Genomic DNA, 16054 nt, shown 5'->3' on the forward strand with positions numbered 1-16054 from the left:
AGAAATGTGTGTTACCTATAATAAAAAGCTATGGAATAGCATTACTGTCTATTGCATAGAACCTAGAAAATGTTATATACTTTAAACGGGATGTAGATAGCCACCGTTAACGGATGTTAACGGATGGAGTCCGTTAACTAACTTTAGCTGTCTATTGGAAAAATTAACTTTTGTTCAAGAATTATCGCGCGGAATAACGGACGGACGGATGGACTGATTACTTAATCATAAAAGTTTCACTGCATGATCCTAAGGGCCGTGATCCCCAGGTTGAGAAACCCTGGTATAGCCTGGTAGAAATTCTTCTCAGGTTGCGTACAAGAAATATACATATGAATTATATTCGTATATATCACTTATCTTCGCAGCCTTCGATTGGTTTCTGAAATCCCGAAAGGAAGAAAGTCGTACGAGATCGGAGATGTTTAAGAAAGTTTCTGGAAGAAATGAAATCCTGGAGAAGCAATACAAACTCTTAACAGGAAGAAACAACAAAACAGGAACAACACGGAGAGGATTGAAACGGGAAGTAAGAGTGTGTAGAGATAGGAAAGAGAAGAAAGAAAAACAAGAAAAAAATTAGTTTGGTTCTTTCGGGGTGGTAAGAAAGGTGCAGAGAAAGGCATAGTTGTATGGGAACTTAGAAGAAGGGGGAATGGGGTAGTGGATAGATAGAATTGTAGAGACAAAGTCTGGGTTCATTAGAAACTCGAAGTGTAGCGCTTGGCTGCGCTCGCTTCAATTTCCTTTTTACAACCACCGGGGGTTGCTGGGATACACCAGTTGACTTTTGCCTACTTTTTTTTTCATTTTGCCTCTTTTTTTGCGCTCCCAAGACAAAAACCTGTAACTCACATCTCTTTATTTTTCTGTAACTTTCTTGCGTCATTTTAAAACTTGTTCCTTTGCTTTTGCTTTCTTATTTCTTCGTCCAATTCTTTTGCTGTTTCATCTCAAAGAAAAGAAAGAAAAAACAAGAAAGACCGACAGAAATAACAAGATTGTCTCTAGTGTGTAGCGGAGGAAATGCACCCTTATAGTTGTTTGGTGCACCTCCCATCAACCGTCGAGTGGAAAATTGGAAAGCAAACTTTTTCCTTAAAAAGTCCCACATTTTTCTTCTTTTTCGTCTTCTTCATCCATTCCATGTTTGAAGTTTTCATCTTTGTTCCTCTCTTTATTTCTTTTTCTCTCCTTTCCTGTCTCAAAACATCTGCGTATATGTGTATATTTGTCCTACAATTTGCGTGCAGCTATTATACGAAAGCAATTATCTTTTATTGCTGTAAATCTGTCAAAAACAAAAGCGAACTAAACTGCAGAAGGGTTGACTTTTCCCCCCTTTTACTAGTAATGTGACACATGTGTAAATGGAAGTTATTTACGGGGGTTAGGAAGGAAAGAATCTAATAATTTTGTTTAGCTCTAAACTCTTTTGAAACCGAATGCTTGTTTGCAACTAACCGCTACTTCCTCTTCAATATGTTAGTTTAAAGCAAGGTTTCTCAATCTGTGAGTCGCGAGCAGGATTACCAACCATTTGGTATTTTATCGGACAGTACGGGTTTTTCACTTCCTTGTCCGATGTCCGGTACAAGCTCAAAACCGGACGTTAAATGTCCAGTAATGTTTCCTCTTACTAGTCCTGTTTCCTGTTCTCTTTGTATTATTTTTTTAATTCCGTGGAAAGTACATTTAGTTGAATCTGGATTCTTAAATGAACCATATTTGACAACCGTCTGATCACAGGCATTTTTATTCCATTCCGCAACGAATTTGTTGTTCCGTCGCAGTGATGTTATCGTTTAACAAGGTGGCAATGATGCTAATTTTGCCTATTTTTGGCTAAATCTAGCATACTTGGAGAGGCATTTAGCCACACAAATATAATACGAAATGCTTGTAGCCTTAAATATAGCTTATTTCATAAAACACTTTCGCCATTTTTGGCCTTTTTTTGGGAGTTGATGAAGGCAGGAAAATTTACTGAACTTATCAAAACTGCTAAAGATCAACAAAAGTGCATTTTCAAGAGTACAGCTATTACTGCTTCATCCCCAGTTACATCATTTAATTAAATAATACATCCAGATCCAGTAAAAGTATGTAGTATGAGACATTACCAGCCCCAGAGAAGCTGGTAAGACTTATTTTTGAAGTACATTTTGTGCATGACATAATAATATTGCTAATTATATTTACCTTTCTGCTTTAAATATGATAGACTACAAAAATTACCTGTGCCGACTCAACGAAAACTGGAATAAGTAAGGTTAATGAATGCTTCAAAAGTAAGTAAAGTTATTAAATTCGAACTCCGAATCGCTCAATTTTATGTGAAGTAACCATTTTCAGCTTGTTCACATTTTTGATGAGCGATGACGTCACAATGTTAAGAGTATTTTTACTTCAGGAGGGTGTCCCGTATTTCAATTTTCAAAAGTTGGCAACCCTGAACAATTGAATGAAAACAAAACAATGAGCTGTTTGTAACACATACTAGAGGTCTGCACCGGCTCGGGCCGACCCTGCCGGCCTAAGCCCGACCCTCCTCGCGGGCCGGACTCGGGGCTACAAACCATATATCACGTCGGGCCGAATGACGAAATATGGCCGTAAATTTTTAAACATACAACCATATACAACCATATTTCTCGGACCTAACTTTGTAAATCTACTGCACAACGATATTTATAGGACTGTCCTTTCTAGAAAAATTTTAAAGCTCAACTGCAAAATTGAACCTCTAATTGCTGTAAATAAAAATACAATTTTGCGTTAATTATTAAGTTTCAGTTATTCGGGCTTATTTCGGGCTCATTTGATTATCACACGAGCTCAGGCCTAACATATTTCGGACTCGGGTCGGGCCTCACATTATAAATTCACGGCCCCGCCCGGGCTAAAAATTCCGGCCCGTGTAGACCTCTAACACACACCGAAGTTTAGTGTTAGTGGCATATACAGGGTGGCCTAAAAGTAACTATAACATTCTACTTTATATTGTGGCTCTTCCGATCTTAAAATGTAAGTAAAAACAAATTAAGAACAAATAATAAAGAAACTAAGTCTACCTGATGGATAACAATAAGAAATGATATCAAATGCAATGAGTTGATCAGTACGGTACTGAATACCTACTTTTGGGCCACCCTGTATTTTAATCACGCTCGAACCTAGCCATAGGAGCTAAATACACGGTTCTGATTGGTTGAAGTTATCCGTTTCTCGGCACGTAGGATACACAGAGAAAAATCCGTTCTCCGGACAGCGGTATATTGTATAAATATACGGTATCCTCTTACTTACTATAGAAATCAGTACGGAGCATACTTTATCCGTATGCTACATAGGCACTGCCCTTAGATGTTACATCATGCCGTTGCAGGATGTCTGACATCTAACAGTTTTCCGTATATAACATGCATATACTTATGTTACCTTCGACAGCTATATGTTATTTACGCCCATTTGAATGTGAGATCCTGACCGCCTACATTGTTTCATACGGAAAGTACATATAGATGGAACACTTTATACAGAAAGTATTATAAAACATGCTTTTTCAGTTATACATCTGCTATACGTTAAGTCCAAAAACTACAGGAATTACGCATGTAACCTATCTTTTTAAATACGCCACCTACATTTTTTTTCTCAGTGTACGTAAAGCACAAATCAAACACCAAGTGCCGTAGGTCCTCGTGCACGAGTATGGTACCACACCGGCTAACAATGAAAATCGCTTTTGCGTGGGTTTAAATCCGACCCAAGGAAATATTTTTTAAAATTTTAATAATACTTTATCATTGAAATAAGATAAAAAATACAATAATAGCCATTTGACCTTGTACGTAGAAAAAGTAATTTACTAACATCGCGAAACATAGCTGAGGGAGCGTCAGCGAGCGAAGGGGGTCTCAAGCCCCGAAGGGATTGTTTTGTTCTACCTTGACCCCATAATAATACCACGTGGCATTATGTCACAATCTGGTGGTGCAACTTCGATGTAAATCTACCCTCACTAGCTTCTTTTGTGACCAACTCCGATGTAAATCTACCCTCACCCGCTTCTTTTGTGACCAACTTCGATGTAAATCTACCCTCACTCGCTTCTTTCGTGACCAACTTAAAACAGTTGGGCTAGAGTAGCGAGTGAAAACAAAAAAATATGCTTGCTGGTGATTGTTGTAGTGAAAGAAAGAAAATTTAATAGTCTGGTAGCATTTAAAAGCAAAAGGTATTGCCAAAATTTATTCCTCAGTTCTGCGAAGTCTTCATTTTGTGACCAGAGAAGTTTTTGTACTCTTTGTCTCGTAAAGAAGTTTTGCTTTTGTCTCCAATTTGACCACTTGGAATTTCTATCTGTGACGTCACAACCAGAACGAGAGTGATTTTTTAGTGTTATTCTTCAGTTTTCATTTCCTCCCGAAGGTTAAAAAAAATTCCCCGATTTCATGAAAAAATACTGTAACTTTAGTAATGAGTTCGAAGCTTTAATGGACTCCGACAAGGAATCAAACCTGAGTGTACGTGCATCAAGGTGCGCGCTAGCCACTAGACCAGTGCCAAGGGCTAAAAGTGTTTTTTAGGTGCATATGAGACGTTCAGAGCCAGTAGAGTCATTTCAGATTCCTGCCGGGGGGGGGGGGGGGGGCAGAGTAAGAGGGTGCAATGACATTGCGCAAATTTTTCTAAAGATTAGATCGTTGATAATCTAAGTAATTTATGTCTTATTAACGAGGAGCAGAAAGTGCTGAAATTGCGCAAATTTCCGCCGCGACGTTGCCAACAACAGGATTTAAGGAATTGTGTGAAATTTTGCATCGAAATGAAATGTATAAAGCTATTCCTTTATGAGATATATTTTATTGCATTCTAATATTTACAAAGCAACATACTTATTTACAGAAAATTTCATTTTACAGTTTGAATGCTTGAAATTTAAATCCTACAGCTTTTAAAAATGTCATACGTGCCTTCTCATAGTTTCTCTGCGAATTCCTGAACTCAGCATACTTCCTCATGACAAACTCGCTCCTTTTGACTTCTGCTGGTCTTTGGGCCTTTGAAATTCCTTTTAATATGGACGTTATTTTCATGGCAGTTTCCGTTTGGATCTCTAACAAAGCAGAAATCACCGTATGAATATCAGGAGCAGGGAAGTAAAATTGACTATTATAATGTCTGTGAAAAGCTTCTGGTCCATTTGTCGTCCGACGCATCGTGGATGGTATAGACGCCCACATGACAGGTGGATACCTAAAATTAATAAAATAAAAAGATCCTTAGTTCATGCACACAATTATTGACAATTTATATAAAACACTAAAACATTTATAACACTAGATTCAAGAAATATTTATAGTCTTGGTCCGTAATTTGTTTACAACTATCAAAACCTGCATTTTAATCTACGTCTTACATGAAGACAGAAGAAAATTTCACTATAATTAAGTTGCATTGAGAGAAAATACCATATCAGCACAACCATTAATGTTGTGTTCAAACTAGGACAACAGTTTTTGCAGTATTAAGAGTTATTGAAGCATGTGCTACTATAGATGAAATTCAAAAGGAAGCTACTTACTTGCAACCGTCTTCTATGTAGTTTTCTAGGACGTAATCGGAAAATTTATGCCCTGTATCATCCGGCGTCATTGATATTAGTTGAGTAAAGGCATCTGATACTTCTGTTGGATGTAAATATGGCAACCCAAAAAATGCCTTTATCCATGAACCTGTAAGAAAAGCAATAATAATAATAATAATAATAATAATAATAATAATAATAATAATAATAATAATAATAATAATAATAATAATAATAATAATAATAATAATAATAATAATTTGTTAGAATAAGCAAGCATTGGGAAAGTAGTGAAATTGATGGATCTTACTGTTGGCTTTATAATTTCTTCATTTCGTACATTATTAGAACAGCAGTTTATTTGCTTTTAAGAATGGTGACTGAATTAAGATTCTTCAGTCAAACAGAATAAGATTCTATTTTCAACTGTATTCTGTATTAATATATAACAAAACAAAGTCCACATGGTATTATTAAATTAATAATAAAGAATAATAGACCATAATAATATCAATAATACCTAGTTCAGATTTTGGATCCATATATGCTTGTCGCAGATCATTGTCGGCTTGAATCCTCCGCCACCATGTTTGTCCCAAATGGAATCTGCAGCCACGAATGTCACAATTTGGAAACACATTCTTGATGGCTTCGTGAGCAGCTGTTTCAAAATCAACGTAAATGATTTTCAAGTCGAATCTACTGTCTAAGTTTCTTATCATCTTCCACATGGCCACATACGTATTCTTGTCTTTCTTCGGCAAAAATGCAAAACATAGAGGTAGATAATATCCATTTTTATATGCATGTATTGTATATAACTGTGTGAAATGCTTAGGAGCATAAGTGAAAGTTCCATCTGCAAATACTTCTAACCCGCTGAACTCACACAGAAAACTGAAAAGAAAATAAGATTAGTGTCAGAAAAGAAAATAGTAAACAAGACTGTAGTGTCATATCGTTAGGTGAAATGCTATGTTACGATATATTTTGTGAGAATCAAAAAAAAAAAAAAAACTATTTTACTATAATTTGGAAATAAGACGGAAAAAGGAACTTTTCTGTTCAAGCAACTACTTCCTATTCTACTTCTTGATGCTGTAAATGAAACTCATTTCAAAGTTAATGGTTATAAATGAAATTATACTTACTCGATATTTTTCTTACACGTGAAAAGAATTATATTAGCTTCATCATCAACAAAGATGAATCTTTCTCCGTCAATTGCTATATCATCCTGCTTCTGAACCATTTGCTGTATAGCCTCTACGGTGTTTCTGGGTAGACGAGGAGTCACCTTTCTTCGATTTTTATAAATAACGTCTCGGCATCTTTTAATTTCTTTATGATCAAGTGTGTCATGATGTTCCAATTTTGAAACTTCCTGCCTTATAATTTTATTTGGCTTCTCGTTCAATTGTTCAGTGGCTCGTCGCTTACAATTCTCTCTAAGAAAATGCCGTTGAACACCATCTTCATCTTCACAATGATTATGAATATCTTTCCTTTCTAAAACTTCACTTGTATTTTCATCCATTGTTATACTAGCATTACAGCTTTTCTTAGTACATCTGAAAGAAAGGAAATAATAATTAAATCGTATCACGTGTTCTAAACTTACTATTTAAAGAAAAATGTATTCACTATTTCACTGGCAAAAATGTTATATCTTCCATCACCTTTTAACAAAGTATAGGTCCAATTGACTGACATAAATACTAATGCAGGCTTACTTATTCACTTACGAAAGTATAGGACAAATTGCCTGGCATAAATATTAAAATAGGGACTAGACACATATTTTAACAAAATATAGACCCAACTGACTGACATGGATATTAATGTAACTTTCCATTACTTAACAAAGTATAGAAGCAACTGAATGGCATAAATATTAATATAGGTTACATCACTTAACAAAATATAGGTCCAACTTCCCGACATTAATACTAATAGTGTGTTACATCTTTTAACAAAGTATATATGGATCCTATTGACTAGCATAAATACTAATATAGGCTTACAGAACTTACTAAAATATAGGTCAAGCTGACTACTGAAAATACTAATGTAGGCTTTGCATAACTTAGCAAGCTATAGGCTTATATACATGCAAAAATTATGTACTACATTAACTTACCTCCAATTTGAGCCTTTTTTTCCTTGGCGAAAGAAACGATACTTAAAGCCTCCCATTAATACACAAGGTACACCTTTTTCTGTTTTCGTCAATGTAAACTCCATTCTGAAAGTTTCACTTATGTTTCTCCAGTTTATTGCTTCCTGTTTATATTACCCTCCTCACTAAAACTTGCGATTAATTCTCGATCCTGATTGGCTCGTTGTGATTCTCGTTCCTCATTGGCTTGTTCTATTATTGGTTTATTATATCCGCAATTCGTTCGGGGTTTTAACAGAACCTGAGGAGGTCTGACATACAGTTGCTGGTGACATTTGGGAGAGTGCACAACGGAGAAGAATAAGCTTTGCAGAGAAGAATTGCTGAGATGCATTGCTTTCCTGAAGAAGGTGTTCCAACCACAACCAACATAGATAACATCAGAGATGCATTAAAACAGCAAAACGTACAGTTCACGAACCTCATTCGTGTCCAAACAAAGGAGGGACCAGCACCCATCTTGAGAATGTTTTCAACATTTGCTCTGGCCATATACGTTGAACACGCTTTGCCGACAGTCGGCTAACGGAAACGCTTTGTTATCTCTCTGGGAGTGAAGCAAATACACAGTAATTAAAGAACTGAGGCCCTTTTCAGGCCCACAAACCAATTTCAGGTCCAAAACCTTTCTAATGTACACTGTCCGGTAAATATCTTCAGGATAAAACAGTTGAGAATGCTCTAAGAGCATTGCCAGAACGAACTTTAAAAGAATGGAGAGATCTAGCGGGAAGGATAGCTGTAATTGTTCCTAGATGTAAAGGTAAATCTTTTTATCCGCACCCTCTTCTCTTTCTCGCAAAAATTAACAAAATATCATCTCTTTATGACTTATAGTTCTCGAGATATGACTGCTTAAATATCTAGAAATTCGAACTTTTTTAGTCAGTATCACGGGAACGGTAAGTCATAGAGAGATGATATCAGTGTTAATCCCTAATAGAACATTAAACATTTTCGTACTGATATTAATTGATGGCCAGTTGCACAGTGGCCACCGGTTACTATTTGCTACCAAAATATTTACCACCCTTTTAGATATTGACCAACACCAATATGACCTCTCTATGACTTACGGTTCCTCAAATAATGCTCCTTAAATCTCTGGAAATCGGCCATTTTTGGCCAATATCATGGGAACGGTAATTCATAGAGAGACGATATTGGTCTTAATCAATACCTAAGAGGATGGTAAACACTTTGGTAGCAATATTAATTGGTGGCCATTGGCCAAACCAGAACTCTTTAAGTTCGTTGAAAACCGCGGCGAGACACAACATTCGACATGCTGCTTTAGAATTCTAACTGCATGTAGGAGGTACACGTAGATATAAGTTGCTGCATCACTCAAGGGGGCGAGCTTTCTTGCCAAGGGGCCCTATTTATCTCTAATACACTGACCACTCATTCTTGTAACAATTTATACGATAATACCTAGGTAATATATAACAAATGTTTCTCACAGCACCTAAGAACAACTAAGACGCAAATGCAAATCTAAGTATCATTTATAGAAAGGTGAAAGGATAGTTATTAAGATATGTGGTAGACACACCTGAAATATGTATACAAGTGCTTGTTTCTGATTGGCCAAAACTGGAAGATATAGACAAATCTTTATTTCTGATTGGTCGAACGTCTGTTCACGATATTTCAAGAGAACTTCTAGAAATATTTATATATATTGTTTATTTTATATATGTTTGTTTTCCTTACAGTATTTCAAAACTATTTGCTTTCAATAACTATATTCTTACAGTTTTAATCTTACAGTTAGATATGATACGGAAAATGAATGACTGGGACACATTCCCCAGTCACCCTCTCTAACGACGCCATTGCACACATATAATATAGATGACTGAAAATGCTATTGTTATCCATTACTTTGTATTTTTTTTTTTTTTTTTTTTGTTAAAACGACTTGCATTTTGGTGACTGTTTTTATTAGTCGATATACTTATGGTAATGATGGCAACGTTGCACAAGATTTTTTTCGCAATTTCCAATTTTGTTGCCTGCTCATTAAGGCTTTATCTGTGTCAACAGATAAGCGTGGGAAAATTTGCGCAATGTCGGTGCACCGGAGTAAGATGCTCTGCTGAGGAAAAAAATATATGTTTTTTATAACTATATTAGCACTTTATCGATTATAAAAAGCATGGATCTCTCAAACTCAGTAAACCCTACCTTCCTTACCTGACGCCCCTGTTCAGAGTACAGTGAAACTAATAAAATACCAAAGTTGTAGGAGAAAAAGACATAAAATTATACAGTGCCCTTAAGTACATAGAAAAGGTAAAACTATTTTTTATAATATAAGTGTCATTTACAATATATAGATATGAATGTTCTAAACTGTGAGAGAAGCTAGAGACAGAAATCTTAAAGATAAAATATGTTTAAAAAAAGGACCAAAAAGTAGATTTGATTCCTTTGTGTACTGAACCATGGCCTGCTTTAACTAATAAATAAAAGCTGGCCATAACTGAACGCATCATATGTAGTACTGTCAACCTGGGTTTTTACGAGGGTAAGTCAACTGAAAACCATAAAAGTAGAAATAAAAATCCGCATATGGCGCCAGTGAGCTGTAAGTTGGCATGCCTGTTTACGATAGTATGCCGGATGTCTCCTAAGTGGCAGCAGCCGGCAGATGCACAAACACCGGCGCAACAGCAGTTCCAAAATGGCAGCCCCACTAGCCACATGCACCAGCGAAGAGCAGCGTTCTGTGATTCGGTTTGGAAAACCGGCCGTGTGACAATAGACGAAATTGCAGCATGTGTACACATGAGTCATGGATCGGCACATTATATTGTGAATGATGTTCTCCAGTTTCATAAGGTGTCTGCAAGATGGGTGCCCCGACAACTGACGCCTGAACTGAAACAGCGACGTGTTGATGCGTGCGAAGACCTTTTGTAGCGTGCTGAACGTGACGGTAATGCCTTCCTGTCACGAATCGTCACTGGTTTGGTTTCGAATTTCCATCTGTTTGGTCCGCTCAAAGAAGCAATGGGCGGCAGGAAGTTCCACTCCGATGAAGAGGTACGCAACGCGGTGCACGAGTGGTTGCGCCGTCGCCCAAAAGACTGTTTCTGTAGGTATTCAGGTTCTTCCGAAGCGCTGGTGGACTTGCATTGAACGAGGAGGGGACTATGTTGAAAAGTGATTTACTTCTGTACACTGTGTGACCAATAAATAATATTTAAAAAAAATAATTATGGTTTTCATTTGACTCCCCCTCGTACTTCCTTGAAATTGAATTTGGAATGTAGCATTCTCTATAACAGAGCAGGAGTACCAGATTGGTAGCATTAGATCAAGGTACATCCTATATGACCTCTATTCAAGGGCGCCCCATGTTATGGTTTCCAAGGGGAACAAGTATAAGCAACGTTTCAAATATAGTTTCAAATTTTGCTATAACTAATGTAAAAATTCTATTAGGTTTTCGATATTCCCAAGGACAATTTCCTCTTAGGGAGGGGGGCGAGCGCCCCACCTTGGCTCCCCTGATGGGCGCCTTTGCCTGTATTGCTAATGTTAAATGAAGGCATATATAATGTGCTATTGAGGTATTTTGGAGATCTCAACCGCTTTTTTTCAGGGGAAGGCAAAACAGAACCGCGTGTGTGTGAAAGACAAACACAATTTAAAGTAGAATTTAACATGTATTTTGTCTCATTCTTAATGTGTGTTTGTCTAACAAAATGTCTCATATGTAAATCTCAAGTGTTGGACAATTCTCAGGTTACAGGATAGGTTAACTGGATCATACCTAGAAAGTCCACTAGATGGATGTAGCTGCCTTTGTTGTACACAATGTCAGTACTTTGTTGGATATTTGATTCTAAACTTTATCTGAGTCTGACTTACTAAAAATAATACACAATTTACCATTTTTCTTTTGCTCGTTTTTCATAAGTGAAAGTCGATATTGAAATGCAACTTACCACAACCAGGCATGAGGGGGAACACGGAGAGACGCCGTCCTCAAACCTAAAAATGTACGTACGGCGTCCCGCAATTCCTAAAAAATTACAATGGGCAAAGATAGGCAGGGGGAACGGCGTGGCGTGGACTACCGTCCCCCCCACCTTTTCAGATTCACTTTTACCCCTGACTACAACCATAGATAATGTTATTTTACAACAGAAAATATGAACCAGAATAGTTTTCAGTGTTGCTATCCATACAAATTACAGTGTTGCCAGAATAACAACTCCCCAAAATCTAAGTTAACGCAGCGACTAGAGGAACAAACTCAACTTCATTTGATTACGTATCATGTTGTCTTGGTACCCTGTGAACTACTTTTTAAATAACATTATTTTTTTAAAATTAATAACTGTATGTTAAAACTATCTTGTTTATTACAAACTAAATACAACTATTATTTAAAAAGTAGTTCACAGGATTCCAAGATAACATGATAAGTCTAAGGTAAGTCAGGCTTTTAAGCTTTTGGCACGATATACTATCCCAATGGTTCTCCAATAACTACTCCAAAGCTCTTTATGCTTTGACTACCCACGATTCCTAGCAAGACTAACTTAAGACTTACGAAATAAACTGAAACATTTATACAACGAGGAGTGCTTCTTCCACTGCAGTTTGTGACTCCCAAAATTCAGGGCAAAATCATCACACGTACGCATGAGATTTCTCTGAAGAAATCTCAGTTAACCAATACGCACAGCAAAAAATGAGGTGTTGAAATAACACAAAATAACTACCACTTTAGCATGTTACTTGTGTGTCAATTCAACACCACTTTTTTTTTGTTTTTTTTTTTGTTCGTCGTCCCGTTTAAAGGGTTGTGCCCTTTCTTCGGGTAAGTGTTGTACTGTAGATCAAGTGTCTCTATGGAAATGTAGGTGGTCTAAGGGTTGCCAGGTTTATTATTTCTTTATTCATTACATTAATATGAAACATACATGGATTGAAATGATTCCAGGAGAGAAAAAAATATATATATATATATAACACAAACACTAATAGGTTAATGGTTAGAAGAGAATATTGGCAGTTATTATTACATAAACACAAAATATGAGAGGAAAAGAAAGTTGAGGGCTGCAGTAATAAAATGAACAACTGTAATGAATGGATGAAATGCAGTGCTTTGGACGTCACATCACAAGGTTATGTTAGTTCAAACGAATGAAGTTATCTTCTGTTCCTGGGGCGATTCAGGAACTGATGAAGACGAAGGAGGCCCTTGTTAATAGGTATTACTGTGCATATGATGGATAGATGTGAGATGAAAGTTCATGCGGTCGGTAGATTGTATAGATTTCGGGGTCCAATATGTCATCATCTAACTGTAAATGATATAATGTCATGAAGTGTTGGAGAGGGGTGTCAATGAATGTTGGTGGTGCATCGTTCAACACCACCCACATCGCTTTCAGAGCATATTGGAAATACCTATTTACTGGCTGTAAGTATTTGCATTGTTTTTTATTGTTTGGTATGAGCAAAGCTTTGCAAAACATATTTCGCATTTATAGCAAGTAACTAATAACATTCTAAAATATGTTTTCTGTAATCGGTCACAATAATATTGTTGTAAACCTGTGAATCATCTGACAACAGTTACACAGGTAGCTGTGCTTCCATCTGTTTTCTTTATTTGTTATTCTTGTGTCTTAGCATATATGAACATAAGATGGCCAGACGATTCACAGGTTTACAACAATATTATTGTGACCGATTACAGAAACCATAGAACATTATTCGTTACTTGGCATAAGTGCCAAAGATATTTTGCAAAGCTTTGCTCATATTAAACGATAAATACCAATGCAAATTCTCCCAGGTAGTAACTATAATAGTTGTTTCTGATATGCTCAGAAGGCGATGGCTTGGTGCTGAATTAAGACACAAGTAACACGCAAAAGTGGTAGTCATTTTGTGTTGTTTCAACACTTCATTTTTTACAGTGCGGGTGACCCGGAAGTAGATATACACCCCTACATTGATCAAATATAACATACTAATTTATGGGTTTATTTGCTTCGGTTCTTTCAAGCCTAAGATGTAAGTAAAAACACATTAAGAACAAATAATAAAGAAACTAACTTTACCTGATGGATAATAATAAGAAATTATATAAAAAGCAATAAGTTGATCAGTATGGGACTGTATACCTACTTTTTGACCACCCTGTACTTCTTAAAGATTGAGCATCATGTCATTACTCAGAATTCTGCATAACTTACGTCAAGTGTCCAATGAAATCTGTCTTTGTTTACATCAAAACATACAATTACAAAATGCCTACATTCACAGAAATCATCTCAGACAAACTTCTATCATTAACTACATTCACATTTTTTTTTTTTTTTTTTTTTTTTTTTTTTTTGTGAAACTGAATGCCAACAGAAATAAACTTTGATAATTTCCAGAATTGAGAAATAACATACATAAAATTTCCAATATTATTATTTTCAGGTATTAAATTATTAAGAATCCCTGACAATACACAACATCTCGCTGCCGTGATAATTTGAATTTTAAGCACAGTAATATGAACAACAAATTATAAACCGCGATGAATTGCACTAATTGAAACTACAACTATCAGGGTATTCCTCTATATATATTTAGTTTTCTGTAGAAAACCAATATCCAGTTTAAAATATTGTTAAATATTCCCATCTGTTCCTATACTGTATTGAAGATAACACAGTATTTTATTTTCTTCAGTGTTAAAGCGCCAGAAAGCAAATTCTAAAAATTTTTCTCTAAAATTCCTTTCCTCTCTCTTTCACACACACACATACATAGAGAAAGAAATTGGGAGCTGACGTCATGTACACAGGTCTCGTGCAGAGAGCTTTGTTGGCTGTGTATGACAGGCAATTTTTATAGAAAGCAAAAACAAGTCTTTACGAGGCGAACTCACTTCAATGTAAGCTTCATTTTTCTTCATTTAATATATTTCGTTTTCCCCTCCCCCTATTCCCCTCACCACGTTTTCTGAGATCTTACGTCATTACTCAACATTAGAGTCACGTTTTCTTTACAAAATAAAAAAAAATTAAGTAAGCAAGCAAAATGGGAAAAATATAATTAATAGGTAAACTTTGCTAAAAGACAGTAAAACCAATGAATACAATTCCATATCCTTTTCCTATATGCAACCCACATTTCTTGGCTACTATGCAGGTTGCGTAGAAGTTAGGGAATGTTATATATATTTAAACAGGATGTAGACAGCCGCCGTCAGCATGAAAATGTTAATGGCGCTAAAAAAATGTAAAGTCAATAGTGCTGCTCCATATCCTTTTATTATAGGCAACCCACATTTCTTGTATTACTGGTTGCATATAAGTTAGGGAATGCTATATACATTTAAACGCCCTTATATGAACTACCCTTGTATGAAAGATGTTTAGCTGTCTATTGAAAAAAATAGATCTCAAAAATTAACTTTCGTTCAGGAGTTATCGTGTGGGGTAACGGATAAACTAATGCTTTTATTATACACTGTTGATTAGTTGGTTAGTTCGATTGTAGCTTCCCTTTGCAACACCGAGGTCATAGTGGATATTAATCTGCAGTTTTAGATGAAATCCAAACCCTGTCATGAGTTCACATGTCAAGTCTCTCCCACCAGGAATAGAAGCCGGAGGTTAAGACAGAAATAATATACCAACAAGAGGAACTAATTTGAGAACTACAACAGACTAGCTCAACAAGCCAATGTATCCGTCGTTCTTCCAAGGAGACTTGTACATTCCAGAAAATATGTGATCGGGCATTATCTTGCTGCAATATTGGGACCAAATTTGACTTGAAAGTCATGGTACCCATCGTTCCTCGAATAAGACTTTCATATACCCGAAAATATGTGACCAGGTATTGTCTTGCTAAACTATAGCGTCGAATTTGACCTAAAAGCCATGGTACCCATTGTTTCTCGAACGTGACTTACATGGAAGCTTCTTCATGTCCCCAAAACTAAACTTCTTCAAACAAGACAAAACCATATCACTATCTTGCACTCTAAAACGTTCATTTTTAATAGCGTCGTTAAAATCTGGAGGGCCGCAGTGGCTCAGTGGTAGAGCGTTCACCTCTGGTGCATGGAGTCCTTGGTTCGATCCCAGGTCGTGCCAAGTGAGCTTTGTGGCGGACAAACACCGTGTGTGTAGCTTTTCTCGGGGTTCTCCCGTTTCTTCATTATTTCGTCATTCATCAGTTCATTCATTTCTCATCACCGTCTTCTTTCGCCTAGCAGGCATAATCGTTATACGTAAAACTTCAAG

The 16054-nt window shown here is 36.4% G+C and overlaps 2 protein-coding genes across 2 annotated transcripts in view; both read right to left on the reverse strand.

Annotated features, from left to right (window-relative positions):
- Nucleotides 1–16054, reverse strand: part of LOC145664842 (uncharacterized) — a 332279-nt gene that overhangs the window by 275990 nt on the left and 40235 nt on the right. The window lies entirely within an intron of this gene.
- LOC145664393 (uncharacterized) lies at nucleotides 1099–5950 on the reverse strand. The gene is made up of 3 exons (XM_081731056.1): nucleotides 5591–5950; nucleotides 5020–5262; nucleotides 1099–1213 (listed from the first exon to the last, which is right to left on the reverse strand). Exons 1-3 carry the CDS (start codon nucleotides 5659–5661, stop codon nucleotides 1099–1101), a joined length of 429 nt encoding a protein of 142 aa, XP_081587182.1. The 5' UTR covers nucleotides 5662–5950.

This window comes from Thermobia domestica, chromosome 11, assembly GCF_964235325.1.
Source record: "Thermobia domestica chromosome 11, izTheDome1.hap1.1, whole genome shotgun sequence".
Lineage (NCBI taxonomy): Eukaryota > Metazoa > Arthropoda > Insecta > Zygentoma > Lepismatidae > Thermobia > Thermobia domestica.

Excerpts from the sequence above, each read along its gene's own strand:
- LOC145664393 (XM_081731056.1), bottom strand. The coding sequence starts at position 5,661 with ATGACGCCGGATGATACAGGGCATAAATTTTCCGATTACGTCCTAGAA. Across the intron at positions 5,263-5,590 it reads TACATAGAAGACGGTTGCAA|GTATCCACCTGTCATGTGGG; the intron begins GTAAGTAGCTTC and ends TATTAATTTTAG. Across the intron at positions 1,214-5,019 it reads AGCGAGTTTGTCATGAGGAA|ATGTTTTGAGACAGGAAAGG; the intron begins GTATGCTGAGTT and ends ACATATACGCAG.